Source organism: Lipophrys pholis, assembly GCF_963383615.2.
Source record: "Lipophrys pholis genome assembly, chromosome: 22".
Taxonomy (NCBI): Eukaryota; Metazoa; Chordata; class Actinopteri; order Blenniiformes; family Blenniidae; genus Lipophrys; species Lipophrys pholis.
The window spans coordinates 9,267,476-9,284,112 of record NC_137644.1 but is presented as its reverse complement, the minus strand read 5'-3'; the positions used below and the strand labels follow the sequence as shown (position 1 = coordinate 9,284,112).

The window sequence follows — 16,637 nt, the reverse complement described above, 5'->3', positions numbered from 1 at the left end:
TGTTCAGTGATATCGGGGTTATTGGGTCGACATATATCTTCCTTTTCAGCATATGTGCGTCTCGCCCATCCACACTACAAGAAGAACCTATCATCCAACCACAAGAGCCAAGCATCCAACTACAAGATCTTGTAGTTGGCTGTTCAGATCTTCCTACCGTGGCGGATTCTTCTTCTGCCCAGTCATCCGCCCCCTGAGACCTCGTATTGTCTAATTTAATGAGGCTGAGCGCCTCCTCTGGGAGGAGGCGGTGGGACCGCGACCTCGTCACCTCACTAATGATCCCGTGTTCGATCCCCGCCGAGCTCACCTCCGGCTGAACGCCGCACACAGATCAGAGCAAATTAGTCGCTTCATTAGAGCCCTGACATTTATTAAAGATATAAAAGGTGGATCTTAATGACCTTTCCTCCGGCGAGCTGACCTCGGCGTGCTCCCCCCCAGTTCAGCAGCAGCTCCTCGTTATCGGCGGCGGTAACGAGCGCCCCGGCCTCCAGCAGCTCGCCGCCTCCGCCGCTTGTTTCACGTTTGGTCAATACGAGTGGCTCTCATCTCAACCGGCCGCAGATAATTGGTGGACAAGTGGAGCTGGACTGCGGAGCGGAGGAGGACCGACCCGTGGTCATGGATGTTGGTGTTTGCATTTTAAAAGCGTTTTAAAAGTCAGAGTGGCCCCTGATCCAAAACGTCTGCCGTTTTGTGTCATATTATTTAGACAATGATAAAATGTTAGTACCAATAATAGAGCATATAGAAACAATAATAATAATATGAGCATATAGAAAAAAGAACAATGGTAAGTAAATACAATATTAATAAAATGAATACTTCATCAATCTGAAGCAATTAAGAGTATGACTTACTTTAAACCCACCGCACTTTGAAATTGATTAATACACTGACTCATTTTATTCAATTTATAAGTCATAGACTAGTTTAAGATTTGTTTAGATTCAGTTTAAAACTTGTTTAAGGCTTAATTCGACTTGTCTAATTGTTAAAGCTGAAATCTGAACTTGATTTGAGTTTAAGTGTTTTCTGGCTAAAATCCTATTTATATTAGTTAGTTTTAGACTTTATACAGATTTAGACAACTTTAATACTATGAGTACAACTGTTGTTACTGTTAATACTATTAGCACTGAACTGCCACCTTAATAGTTACTCATTCAACTGTTGTACTTGTGTAACTATTACTGTCATTTTTACCACTCTGCGCTCGTTAAATATGTATTTTTTCATTAAAGAATAAATTTTTTTTTTTTTTAAGTCGCAAATATAATTAAAGCATATTTATTCCATATCAATAATAAATCAAGTGTATGTGTGTGTGCGTGCGTGTGTGTTACAATAAGGTGTCAGAATAATAACCTCCAGGCTCTTTTAAATGAGAGAAAGACCTTCCATTAGGGGGAAACCGACCGATTTTGAACCGATGTTAAGGTTTTCATACGTCTCTGTTTCCTCCGTCCCTAAGATGACCTTGATTTTGTATGCGGGTCCTCCAGAGACACACACACACACACATCCACACACACACACACACACACACACACACACTAACGCACGTTTGAAACGCACCTTTCTACCTGGAATCATGTCTCATGGCTCTTTAATGTTCCAATTTTTTTTCTTCGAACTCGCTGTTGTTGGCTGCAGCTGCAAGCGAGCGTGTGATGATTCACCACCGGCAAACTAATGAGCTCATGTATGATGGAGTTCTCCATCAAAAAGGGGGCTGAATCAAGGTGTGCGTGCGTGTTTCTGTTTTTAATTCAAAGTGAGCACCAGAGCAGGTCTTTTTTGAACAAATGCAATGAGTAATTCTTTTGAAGTACATTTGCCAGCAAAAAAAGTTTATTTCTTCAGTGTGTATGTATGTATGTAACCAACTTTTTTGCAAAAACTATCGCCTCTATTTGAATGAAATATTCAGTGATGATTTGCCTCCATGCAAGCATGGTTCCGTAAAATTTTGGAGAGTGATGGGGTCAAAGGTCACGAAAAGGTCCAAAATGTATATTTTCATCGTACCACGGTCACTTTTAATCCGATTGATATCAAACCAAAATTACTTTTAAATTCCCTCTCCATGATATATGCCACAGGATGCAGTGACGTCATTACCCTGGTTGGCGGCTGGGGGTTAAAGGTCAGGGCGGGTCCGGGTGGATGGACGGAGTGGTGTGGCGGATCAAATAACCTTGCAATCCATTGGTTTCCATGGTTGGTGAAGACATGCGCTCTACCGAGTGCCCGTTCTAGTTATCTATATGTGTTCATCTGCTATACTTTTTCTAGTTTCAAGTCAATATTGTTGTTTTTAGTATTTAGTATTTTTCCTAACTTCTGCATTTTAAAGGCTCATGGTGTAATTTAATGTCATAATAATATATAATAATATTCCTCCAAAAAACAGCAAATTTTGCTATCGTTTTGGTGCATTTGAGCGAAATGTTTGATTTTTATGATCAAATATAGAGTTCCTGTTCTACTGTACATTTATATCACTAGAAAGATCGTTGAAGTTTTTGAGTTTAACCTTTAAATGCCACACATACACCTGTTTCCAGGTTAGTTTTCTATATCTGTGTATGTCCTTTTCATGTCGTGTGCATTATATATAGATATGTACGAGGGAGCAAAGCACAAAGAGTGAATAGAGAGGAATTAATAATTAGAACATGTGACACACACACACACACACACACACACACACACACACACACACACACACACACACACACACACACACACACACACACACACACACACACACACACACACACACACACACACACAGATGAGGACTGTGCGGGCGTGTGAGAAAGACTTTTCTTTGTTTGTTTGTCGAACTTCTTCATTCACTGCTGGAAAACTGGGGCAAATCCCAAAAAGTGTGTGTGTGTGTGTGTGTGTGTGTTGTCTGATTAAGTGCAGCAGCTGTTTTTAGGTCGAAAGGCAGAATCAGAACTCTCCTTCTTGTGGTTTTCTCCATTGCTGCTGTCACAATAACTGCAACCACCAGAGGGCAATATCTGTTTTACTTTTATCATTCAATTCTTGCTCGTCAGTTTGGAAGTTCACTGAGTTTATAATAAACAACCTATGATAACAATCATTTTAGCACTTATATTTAATTACTCAAGCAGCATTACTTTCTCCATAGTTGGTGAAGTTAGAACGATTTAAAAGTTAGGGTTTAAGTTTCCAGGTCTTCAGCTTTCTTTTCCTTCCATTCTGGCTTGTTTGCCCTCCTCCTTAATTTGTCCTTCCTGGTTTCTTCCCTCCATGGAGAACTGAGTCTAGATCCTTCACCGGGGTTTCCTAAACGCTCCTCTGTGTGTAAACATTTGTCTTTGTGCGTGGATTAGCGTCTGCGCGCTACCTCCCAGCGACAGCAGCTAACCTGAAGGTGTTCGGATGATCGACGGCTGTCAAAACCCAACGACGTCTCTCTCTCTCTCTCTCTCTTTTTTTTTTTTTCTTCCCATCGAGATGACTGGCGGACACTTCAAGTGACAAATCCCACTGACAGCCGACGATAAAGCGCACAATCTGAGCCGCTTGAAGCGTCTTTTTGTAAAGATTTAAGGAAACAGTTAAAAGCAACAAAACAACGAACCGGTTCAAGCTTTGAATCTCAAATACGTCAAAACCTCCTTGAAACTGACACTGAAAGGCTCTCAATCAACGATATGGCCTGCCATAGCTGCCGAGCAGGACAATAGGGAAAACAAAGAACAATAAAATGACCCAAAACAACCTTTCTTTAACAAACACCGTTAAACACGTAAAGACCATTAATTAGCTCAGAAATGCGTCGACATATATGGGAACAACAACTAAATCAAACCTCAGTCTGAAACATCCTGCAAGTATAATTTGAAAACTGCCTGACTTGTCTGGCATAGGTCCAAAATGACTCCAAACTAAAACACATTTTATAGACGTTTTATGCGTCAAGATAAAATACTTTTTTTTTTTAGGTATACTTATGTGTTATTTTGTTATTTTGTATATATATATATATATATATGTATAGATTGAATGTATTTGCCATCTCAAGCGCACAGCTGAGCAAATGCACACAGCGCAGGAGTCGGGTTATCGTAACAATGCATTTTCTGCTCCATTTATCTCAGCAACAGCTGCGGACACTTAAACCTCGGAGTTTGTTTCCTCCTGAAAGCAGTTCAGTGGAACTGTGGCCTCCTGGTCTTTCGTCTCCGGCAACTTCCTTCTCGCTTGACTCGCGCAAAGGGAGTTAAATTCCACCGCCGGCATTACGGCTGCGCCACGTCAGTCACTCTGCTACAGATTTGCGCAATAACCTACCGGCTGCATTTCCAATGCGTCAGGGGGTTTGTCGGGTTTTTCGAGATCATGGAGGAATTGCAGCATCTTGCAAGTGATCACACCTCAAGAACCGTGGATACACACAAAGACAAAAACGCAAAGTTAGTTTTCTTGGCGGGCGATCATACGTGTTTTCAATACTTTTGGGCTGCTAGTTACCAGCTACTAGTTGAAAAAAAAAAAAACATTTTTATGAATTGTGTTTAATGATATGTTATATTTTTTGGCGCTGTAACTTGTCGTCCGTGTGTTAACAAGTGTTAACGAAGGGGTGTTTTCATTTCAAGGAGCAGACGCTCTGGTCTGTCTGCGTGAGTGAGGAAAATACTCGCTTTGTGTGTTTAGCGCTAAATGCAGTGTGGCGCACCCATAACGCAGCTGTAACGCATTTTGTTTTAGAGGTTCCAACCTTCTTTTTCAGCGTTTTTTAGCTAATAGGTAATCACAGTAAGTTAGCAGCTCTAATGCTAATATATAAATCTAGATTTTCATAGTGAGTCAGCAACTGTAATGCGAGAGGAACATTTAACGGCTGAAAATACGAGGTCAATTTCAAGGTTATTAACATTAGACCATCATAATTTCTTGTCTTTATAGAATTAAAAGGTTTTTTTTGTTTTCGTTTTACAAACCGATTCATCTCGAGGGCGAAAATCTTCCCGCCATTTGAGGAATCTTCCCGCCTTTTTTGTCGTCTGTGTGCAAGCGGCTCTGAGAAAAGGTCGCGGACAAGATGCCACAGTTTGTGATTTAAAACTGAAATGAAGGCCCAGAGAGAAGAAGGGAACCCCCCCCCCCCCCCCCAAACCAAGCAGGTTTCTTTTCGCCTGAGAAAACTCATTTTCACCTCCTTTCATCTCCTCCTCCTCTTTAATCAAGTTTCCTCCCGGAGAGGAGCATTATTCCTCCCTCCTCTTCTCTTAATATCCGCCCGTTTCAACTCTAAATACTTCAACCTCTGGAGCTAATATCGCTTCATTTGTGCTTTATTTCCCCGTGAATCACTTTCGGCTCCCGTTTCGATTCGCCACAGACTCCCGAAGAGCCGCTAAAGGGCTCGAGCGCGCTAACCGGGAGCTGTCGGGACTTGTTTCGTCAGCAGTTCAGAGCTCAGCAGGTGGAAAATTGGAGGATTTATCAGCGACTGGGTGGATAAATCACGCGATAAAACGAGCGTGAATCTAAAAATGAGAGTTACAAAAAAATTGCTAAATGCTGTCGGGACATGTGGTCGGCGTGAGTCAAGAAGAAAGCTTGGATGGCTCCAAGGCCTTATGTCATTTTCTTCTGCAAGCTCCCTCTGGCAGCAGAAATTTTGTTAAGTGGTGCCAACCTTCCGGGCCGAAATGTTTGATCGAAGTTCTGCAGTGCAAACTCTTATGTGATTTGTCAGAATTCTCTTGTTTCCTTCCAGGTTCCGCCACAAGTCGGTGTCAGGGAATGTACGCTTTGTATTTACATACTGCAGTCTCCTGCACATGCAACGGAGTTAAAAATTAATTTCTGTTAATTATCATTTTCAATTCATGTTTGTTATTGTTATGTTGAGTATTTATGAATTTTTTCTCAATTGATTGGTGTTATTGGCAAATGTTGTCTTGATTTTGCTTTATTTTTGAATCACCTTTCTGCACTCTGCCTTGGTTGTCCCTCCCGGGCTTCGGTAGTTCTTCCCATACGCTCCTTCCTGTATGCGTTGGTTTGTATGATTGAGGGAAACGAGTGTATGAAGGCAAGTGAGCAGAAGAAGATTAATTGTATTATAATCTCTCGTGAATAAATACTGGAAAATACTCAACTCAGTCATCTTCATTGATGTCCGAACCACAATCATCACCCCCATTACACACACACACATTCCAGCTCTCTACTGACTATCAGTCATATTCTAATCATGTTTAGCCTGTAGCCTCGCTACTGTGTGAGCCCTGAAGCTTGTTAGCATGTCGCCTCACTACTGTGTGAACCCATAAGCTTGTTAGCGTGTAGCTTCACTACTATGTGAGCCCTGAAGCTCATTAGCATGTAGCATGTCGCCTCGCTACAATGTGAACCTCGAAGCTCGTTAGCATGTATCCTCGCTACTGTGAGCCCAGAAGCTCGTTGGCATGTAGCATCGCTACTGTTTGAGCCCCAAAACTTGTTAGCATGTAGCATGTAGCCTCGCTACTGTGTGAGCCCTGAAGCTTGTTAGCATGTCGCCTCACTACTGTGTGAACCCATAAGCTTGTTAGCATGTAGCTTCTCTACTATGTGAGCCCTGAAGCTCATTAGCATGTAGCATGTCGCCTCGCTACAATGTGAACCTCGAAGCTCCTTAGCATGTATCCTCACTACTGTGAGCCCAGAAGCTCGTTGGCATGTAGCATCGCTACTGTTTGAGCCCCAAAACTTGTTAGCATGTAGCATGTAGCCTCACTGCTGTGTGATGCTGGAGAATCAAAATTTACAGTGTTAAAGTATACAAGTGTTGAATAGTGAAAAAGGGAAATGTATGGTGTCTGCTCCGCTCAGAATTTGCCAGAAAACCTGTCCGTCATCTACATTCGGCAGGTTGACACTTAAAAACCTGTCCGTGCTCGCTGATTGGTCAGCTCAGTACAGGGTGTCCGCTCATACCAGGTCCCCTCGCCAAAGCCTCTACTTTATATTTAAAAGTCATTGCGCTTTTCTTTTTATTTGAGTTTTAATTGTTCTGCGTGAGCTCCCTGACGTGAAACCCACCTGTGCCGAGGTATTAAAACTCCCACAAACCAGACCGAGCTCAGTTCAAGTCTTTATCGACGTACTTTTAACTTCAGACACGTCGGTGCTCCCGCAGGCCTGAAGCGTCCCTCCAGGACTTCCACTTAAACTTCCGCTGCGGCTTTTCACTCTTGCTCGCCTCGCCGCCCGTCCGGCTGACGCTCCCTCTGAAGTCTGACTCTCATAAATCTTCTTCGCCGGAGCTAAGCGCCCTCTTTGGCTCCTTCCCGCCGTCGCTCTGAAACTTCCTTCACCCAAAGGGACTCGGCAGCTCTTTCTCTGTCTTTTTCATCTCGGCTCTGCGTCTCTCTCGTTACAGAAGCAGGTAGAGTTCTGTCCGGAAAAACTCTGTATATCCATGTTGCGGGGATAAAAGGATCCTTTGGCAGGTTGTTAAAATGACTCATGAGTTTAATTTTAACCCAAAATGGGATCGGCGCTGATGCCAGCAGTCATTCTGTCAGAGCCAACGCCTCCTTTTTTATTTAAGTGGCGGAAGCTCGGAGGATGAAACCCGCGCTGCGTTTCTTAACGGAACACGTTCCGTAACGCCTTGTTGTCCTTGTGTGTTTCTTCCTCTCAGACCTGCTGGCGGTGCCCAAACATCCCTACTCCGCCATGGAGAACTGGGGCCTGAGCGTCTTCGTGGAGCAGAAGATCCTGCTGGACGCCGAGGTGTCGTCGTCGTCGTACCAGATGGAGCTGACCATGGTGGTCGTCCACGAGATCTGCCACCAGGTAGGAGAACCCCTCGCAAACGTTGTATGGTGTATAAGGGTCAAAGGTCACGGATGACCTTGACGTTTTCCGTTCGACGAATGGAATTCACTGGGGACGTAACGATTTTTGAACCTCGCAAAAGTGCCAGAGAGAGAGAGCGACAGAGAGAGCGAGAGAGACCCCCCTCCGGGCCGCCATAGTTCAGGAAACAAATTCTGTCATGTCATCAGTTTAACCGGAGCACAGGGGAACACAAGGTGGGCGGGGCATCATTCCCGCCGGCTGAGGATCAGTCCTCGGCAGGTGGCGAGACTTCAGAAGCTGCTTCACGCGCGCTTCATCCGGCATGTCCCCCGCTAGCTCAGCTGTTTTCAGCGCGATGCTTCGCAGATTCAGACTCGCGATAAAACCTGAGCGGCGGCTGTCGGCGGGCATTTTTGAAGGGAAAATTCCAAATGCTCATAATTCCTCATAATCTGATGTGTAAAAGGCGCTGGCAGCTGTTTGTGATGAAATTAGTGGCGACTGCTGCGTAATTGGGTCACACATTAGCATGATAGCTCACATCTGGAGAAAAAAACCCCAGTGGGACCCGAACCGAGGCGTTTTCTAATTGTGGAATATTCAGAAACGCCGCGTAGTCTGATGGATTCGGTCATTGTTCAAGATGTTCAGCTCATTGTACAGCTCCCCGTTGGAATTAATAGATATTTTCTGTCAGCAGTCCCATAGATGTTGGATATTAGAAGCTAATACTTTGGCTGGCGTGATTTTCCTTGTTAATTTTGATGACATAGTGACTTTTGGAATGCAACCGTCTGTACTGCCAGTCATAACATCTTCACATAATCCAGCTAAAGTCACGATCGCATACCCGAGGTACTGGAATAACCACGGTCAGGGTGAACAAGGTACGACTGTACATCTTTTTCAGTGTTCCTGCCGTTTCTGTGTAAACTGACATTTTTCTAAAACGTTGCCATGTAAACGACCTAAACTTTGATATACAACTAAACACTGAGCGAAGGAAAGTTAAGAAGAAAATCCTATAGGAAACAAAAAATGACAAAATGAACATAAGTCAACTCTATAGGAAACTGTTTTGCGGGTTAAATCCGGGTCAGATCGTGACTTCGTGATGGGTTTCGTGCTTCGGCGTGAGCCGTGGAGACTAGAAAGAGTCAAGCGTTTCCAACAAACCTGAATGATCCTATAGTTATGTTTTTTTATTTTTTCTCATTTTCCTTTCATCTCCCTGCTCCCTTTCTGTCTTTGTTCATCTTTTTGTATCTCTTATTCTTCAGTGGCTGTCGTCTCCATTCTTCCCCTCCGTCACTTTGTTTCTTCGGCTCTCTTTTGTTTCTCCGACGCTCCGTTTTCCCTCTCTCTCTCTCTCTCTCCCTCTCGCTCTCCCTCTCTCGGTGTCGGTGGGGCTCGCTCGCCCGGTCGGGCTCCATCTCCCTCTCTCTCTGACTGAAGCCTTTAAATTTCCTTCTGCTCCATCGTGTTTGTCTGCTCGTCACGTATTCCATGTCGTACTGTAAAAACAGGATCATCTCCTCTGCTGTTGTTGTTGCCTGGGGAGCTTTGTGACACACATATATAACACATGCACACACACACACACACACACACACACACACACACACACACACACACACACACACACACACACACACACACACACACACACACACACACACACACACACACACACACACACACACACACACACACACACACACACACACACACACACAGCTCATTGGCCTCGCTGTTGAAGCTGTTTTGACTTCTGTCACGTTCGCTCAGTTTACAACCGAATAATTTTCATCTGTGAAAGGAAAATTCGGATTTCTTCTTAAGGAGGATGCATGATATGAACTTTTTCCCGATCAAGAGTGAGAGATTTCCAGTGGTGTCTCTCCAGTCTCGGCAAGATAACATGTCATCAACGCATTCAGCCTCCTCAGGTGCATCATTTTCTCCAGACAGAGCTTTATAAACCTGCTTTCTGCTGTTTTGACGTCTCGGCGTGCGAGCGTGAAAGACCCGAACGCCGCTCCGCAACGGGGAATCACAGATAAGCTACTGGAAATCTGCAGCACGTAAACACCGACTGTTTACAACCGAAAACATTGGTAATGATAGAGGGGAAGTTTTTAAGAGTGCTTTCACACCAGGATAGTTTTTGGTTTGCTTTCACGCTGCACTTTAGAGACCAGATCAAACTGCCTGGACAACGTCACACACTCACAACAGCTGCTGCTGTGTCATGTCATGTTATGTCTTTATGGTTATGTGATGGTATGTCATGTCGCATCGTGTCGTGTCATGATGTGTCATATGATGTGTCATGTCATGTCAAATCATAATGTGTCATGTCATGATGTGTCATGTCATGTCATGTTGTGTCTTGTCATGTCATGATGTGTCTTGTCATGTCATGATGTGTTGTGTCATGTCATGATGTGTCATGTCATGATGAGTCATGTCATGTTGTGTCGTGATGTGCCATGTCATGATGTGTCATGCCATGTGATGATGTGGCATGTGATGATGTGTCATATCATGTTGTGTCGTGATGTGTCGTGTCGTGATGTGTCAAGTCATGTCATGATGTCATGTCATAATGTGTCATGTCATGTCATGATGTGTCATGTCATGATGTGTCAAGTCATGTCATGATGTCATGCCATGTCATAATGTGTCATGTCATGATGTGTCATGTCATATCATGATGTGTCGTGGCATGTCGTGACATGATATGTCATGTCATGATGTCTCTTGTCATGATGTGTCATGTCATGTCATGATGTGTCATGTCATGATGAGTCATGTCATGTTGTGTCGTGATGTGCCATGTCATGATGTTCATGCCATGTGATGATGTGTCATATCATGTTGTGTCGTGATGTGTCGTGTCGTGATGTGTCAAGTCATGTCATGATGTCATGTCATAATGTGTCATGTCATGTCATGATGTGTCATGTCATGATGTGTCAAGTCATGTCATGATGTCATAATGTGTCATGTCATGATGTGTCATGTCATGATGTGTCATGTCATATCATGATGTGTCGTGGCATGTCGTGACATGATATGTCATGTCATGATGTCTCTTGTCATGATGTGTCATGTCATGTCATGATGTGTCAAGTCATGACATGACATGACACATCATGACAAGACACATCATGTCATGTCATGATGTCATGTCATGATGTCATGTCATGATGTCATGTCATGTCATAATGTGTCATGTCATGATGTGACATCATGTGACATCATAACATGACATCATGACATGACATCATGACATGACATCATGTCATGTCATGATGTCATGTCATGTCATAATGTGTCATGTCATGTCATGATGTGTCGTGTCGTGTCATGTCATGTCATGATGTGTCATGTCATGTTGTGTGGTGATGTGTCGTTATGTCACATTACGTTTCATGGTCGTAAGGTCAAACTGACATTGACAGGTTTATTCTGAGTCTTTGTAATACTATTTTTGTGTTGCACAGCTGAGACATCCGGGGGCCATTGAACGCCTCACGCTGTTTTCTCTTGAGTGGCAGCAGAAATTGAGCGAGTGTGTCCAGTGTGTGTTTTGGACGGAGTGAGCGAGCGTCGGCACGATCACTGTGTGGATGAAAAGCTGCTGCGTCTGAACTCGTCTCACTTCCTTTACCTTCAGGACAGAAACTTTCCTCCCTCTGCTGAGTCTGGACGAACGATACCTCCAGGCGGCTGACGCTGCTGGTATGGAGAGAAAAGAATAGCCATGTGAAGAGTGTTTGATGCCCTGCAGTAAATTAAGTCATAAATATTATTGGATGCTTTTTTTCTTTCTTGCTTGTTTGTTTGTTTGTCTTTCTTTGTCAGTATTGTTTAGTTTGGAAGTGAAAGACGTGACAGGAAAGAAAATTGAGGACGTGACGTTGTGGCCTGCGATTTATCACACACACGTGCGCACACACACACACACACACACACACACACACACACACACACACACACACACACACACACACACACACACACACACACACACACACACACACACACACACACACACACACACACACACACACAGCAGTTTGAAGATTTCAATAATCTTCTCGTTCACTTGTAAGAAGTTTAACTGGAAAACACAAACAGACTGTTAATCTAAATCCTGTTTATGTGTGTGTCCGTGTGTGTGTGTGTGTGTGTGTGTGTGTGTGTGTGTGTGTGTGTGTGTGTGTGTGTGTGTGTGTGTCGGTGTGTGATGCGCTCATCCCACATCAACATCTTTGATCACTGATCAATGCCGAATACATTTATTTCCCTTTAATCTCCAATTTAAGACAGAAATAAAATAATAAGCATTTCCCGCCCGACTGTCTGACTGAACGTTGTTTTTTCGAGGTTTATGCTAATACGCTTCGCCCCTGCGTACACAACGGCATAAAAAACAACTAATAAATTAAAAAAAAAATGGAAAGAAAATCTAAATTTAGGTGCGGTAGTAATCTGTCCATTTCAAAGAAAATCTATTTGCATGATTATCTTCCAACGCCATACGCGTCCTGTTTGAAATGTGATGAAGGCAAAGAGGGACTTTTATTTTTTCTTCTTCCTGGCTTTTGTGGACGATGGAAAATGTTCAACACAGAAAAAAACAGCAACAAACAAAACGAACCGATTTTTACTCCTTTCAAAAACACTTTATAAAACACTTAAAGCAAAACAAACATGCTTTGTAATAATGTTGATTGGACATCAAAGCTTTTTTCTTATTTTTCTGATCCTACCGGGAACATTTCATGATTTTTTTTCTTGTTTTTTTTTTTTGTTGTTTTTTTCACAACATCACTTATTTACAACCTCTGAAATTTAGTCACTTGTTAGATAAAAAAGTGAACAACTCCATAAAATGAAATAAAATAAAATGTGCATATTCTCTCTTTTTGCTTTACATCACGAGTTTACATGACGACACTTCAAAAGATAATTTTTTGAAAAGTTAAAGTTAAGTAAAACATATCATGTTTGTGTTTCAGTTTAAAAAAACTTTCCGTGTTCACACAACGTTTGAAGTGAAGACGCATCTTTTAAGGTTTTTTTTGGCGTTTCAGAAAAGTTTTCCGTTTACGTGTTTCAAGTGAAGACGCATCGTTTTCGCGTTTGTATTTCAGAAACGTTTCAGGAGACGACACATCCTTTTTTTTACATTTACACTCCAATGTTTCAAGTGAAAATGCATCGTTGCATGTTTTTCAGAAAAGTTTCCCGTTTATACAGCATTTTGAAGTGAAAGGTGTCATTTGTGCATTTCAGAAAAGTTTCACATTTACAGGCAAACAGTGTGTGTTTCTTTATAGAAACAACAGAAACGCTGAAAACGATGTAGTCAACATGCCAGGCCACGAGGTGGTGCTGTGGTTTGTGTTTGGAACGAAGCCACAGAGGCATGCACGCAGAGAACAAAACGCTATAAACATTAACGATGGCGGGCACGGAGACAGTCGATGAAGTTCAGAAAAGTTGTATTTCCCCCTGTTTATATGGAGCATTTTCAAAAAGTTCTGCCTTGAAAGCCATTTTCAAAAAGTTGCGCTCTGTCACTCCGAGCACCATTGACGTGGAAACGGCTAAACGAAACGCTCACGCCACGCTCACGCCACGCTCACGCCACGCTGACGCCACGCGGCAAACTTCATGTCGTGGCCTAACGTGTGTCATTCCAATGCAACAAAACTGACAGATGAGGAGGATTTAAACAACCAATGTCTGTTTTTTTTTTTTTTATAAATATATTAATTGTACATTTCAGATTGAAACTGACCTTGGTCCTGATGTAAATTTTCATGAGCAGCAGTTAATCGGGAAGCCCCTGAACGCACCGTGCAGCCTGGAATAACCCCTAGTGTGATAATTAATATCTGCCAATAATTATGTTGAAATCCGTGCAAATTGGGTTAATAAAGTGTGCTGGCGGTTTGACAGCGTGCGCTCGCTGCCGTGAAAATGATGCTTTAGAATTAATCTGGTCTCCGGGTTTAGTAATCCGTCTGCTCGGATGTTTCCATACACATGCGGTGAGGTATATTTTTATAAATCAAACGTTGAGACGTCAGAGCAGGAAGTCATTTAGATTAAAGTTATGGCGGGAAATTCTTTAGCACTGGTGTCGCTTCAAGTCACACCCAGATTATAGAGCATCTTCCTCCCTGATCAGTCATCGGACCTGTTGCTTTTATCAACACAGTGCCTTTCCAGAGTAACTAGTTACTCATTAACTAGAGAGTAACTCCACTGTTTGAAGAGCAGCAGTCGGTCGCTCGGCGATGTGTGAAACTGCGTTTGTGTTCGGTTCAGCTGACTGAGGACAACAGCCACATGTCGTCCATCTGTTCACCTGAAACTAATAGACGGCGGCGCGGCTTCGCTTTCATCAGCGTGTTCCGCTCAATCAGCGCCGTGAAAACACAGAAACACCCGACGGGTAAATTCACGGACTGGAAAACCTTCACTTTCAGGATTCTGCTCACTTGATCGAAAAGTCCGATTTGATCCAAAGTTACAAATCAGAAGTTCAATCTGAGCGATTACAGCGTTTTATGAGGTATTTGGTGAAGTTGTAGTTAACCAGGACATCTCAAGACCAAGACAAGACAGAGACATTAACTGTTCTAGACCGAGTCAAGACCGAGATAAGACCAAGACTTCAATGGGGGTAAGACCCAATCAAGATCAAGACTTTAAAAGGCCCAGTCAAGAACAAGACCAGAGCATCCCAAGTCCAACAAGACCAAGACTTTAAGTGGCTGAGACCAACACAAGACCAAGACCAAGACAAGACTTTAACTGCTCTGGACCAAGTCAAGACCAAGGCTTTAAGGTGTGACACCGAGCGTCTCAAGACCAAGACAAGAGGATGACTTTAAGGGACTGTGCCCACGGCAAGACCAAGACTTTAAATGGCCCATTTGAGAACAAGACTAGGCCTCCCAAGTCCAACAAGACCAAGACTTTAAATGGCCCATTTGAGAACAAGACTAGGCCTCCCAAGTCCAACAAGACCAAGACTTTAAGTGTTTGAGACTGAGTCAAGACCGAGACCAGAACATCCCAAGGCCAGGACAAAACCAAGACTTAATCGGCAGAGACCATGTCGAGACCAAGGTTTCAAGACCAAGACCAGTCTATTCATCACCTGGCGACCACGAGCATCCGGCTCTTCTGATTGGATGATAATCTCTCATCACTGTGGATGGAATATTTAATATATGAGTTTTAAAACACCAGTTTGCACCAGAGATACCTCACCCTTTTCATTCCCGTGTTGCCAATTAAACAAACGAGCAGCCAAACCTTGACATCCTTTACTGTCCCAACTTTTTTGAGACTTCTAAAAAAAAAAGTCTCAGTTTTAGGTTAATGCGGAATAAAATACCAGTTTATAAGATTTCCTTTTTTTTTTTTTCCCTTGACTCTCGATGCAGTGTCCCAACTCATTTGGAACACTGTCGAGCATTGTGTGGCTTCAAGGCAACATTTGGCAGCCGGCATATAGCGCGCGTTGTCAATGGTATCTTGAGATTTGAGTTTGTGGAAAATCATTTTCTTACGTTTGAACCTCAACACAAAGAGTAATTAATACAATAAAATGTAAAAAAAAAAAAACAACAACAACCGAAAACAACCCTGTAACTAATGAGTGTTTCCTGTTCGGTGTACCATCTCTCAGCAGTTTGGCCCACTCGCAGACTGGAAAAGGTTAACGCGGCGCGCTCGCACGCGAGCTAGCGCCTGCCAGGCGACGCTCTGGGTTCATTCCGTTGGGCTGCCTGTTAATTAAAAGAGACAAAGAAGAAAAAAAACCAACAAAAAAAACACTGGGACCCGATTCAGGAAAACAGCTTTCCTCTCTTCATCTGTTGATCGCTCTCCCTCCCTCCCGCTCGCGCTAATTCAGCCATATGCGGCAGGAAGCGCCACGCAGCGTGCGACCTGGCGGGCTGACAGCGCTTCGCGAAACGCACATTAGTGTCCCCGCTCTCGTTAAGATTCCTTTTTTGCTGCCGGCGCCGCGTTCGGCAGGAGCTTTGACTGACGGACCGGAGGTTTCGGGGGGCAACGCTCGCGAACGCCATCGCCCGGGCGGCGGTGTGAAGAAATGGCTAAAGTCTCAAAGCAAAGAGCGCCACGTGGTGTCGGCCGGGTTCCCGACCGCCGCTCGTCCTGCCGAGTCCGCCGGGTTCCTGCTCCTCTGGAACGGAGGGAGTCTTTGTACCGAGCTGCTCCGTGGCAGAGAGGAATATCTTTTCTGTTTTACCGTCGGTAAAAGTCGGATCTGTTTACCGGAGTGTAAAATACCTTCAGGCCTCCACGCTGTGTGCAGCTGGAGCGCTGAAGCATCACGATCGTTCCCCACCGTCCGTCGGCTCCTTTCATTCTCCATCACAGTCGTATGAAATACAAACGTCTTTATTCAGATATGTATTTTTTGTCTTTAAGAAAATGTAATAATTTGGTGCATCATGTAATAAACGTTGCCCTTTATCCATATAAATGGTTCTAGGTTTAATAATGAGGTAAAAAATTCAGTTGGACAAAATTCTATGTCAGTCTTTGTCCTGCCAACCTATCGATGGTAGAACGCATCAAGGTACCGTGAGTGATCGCGGTCGTTCCGTGGCTGAGACGGACGCGGGAAAGTAGTACGTTGGCTCGTTCGCCCAGTAATAAGGCAACCTGAGCTGGGATTGGTATCATCATGGGACACGAGACAGAAAAGACACATTGTCTGTCCCTAA

General features: G+C 43.6%; 1 protein-coding gene across 1 annotated transcript in view; it reads left to right on the top strand.

Annotated features, from left to right (window-relative positions):
* Positions 1-16,637, top strand: part of trhde.1 (thyrotropin releasing hormone degrading enzyme, tandem duplicate 1) — a gene marked incomplete at its 5' end in the record, with an annotated part of 148,576 nt that overhangs the window by 63,982 nt on the left and 67,957 nt on the right. Inside the window, one exon of the mRNA XM_080492323.1 lies at positions 7,688-7,842. Coding sequence (XP_080348449.1) covers positions 7,688-7,842 — 155 coding nt within the window. The remainder of the gene's footprint in view (positions 1-7,687; positions 7,843-16,637) is intronic.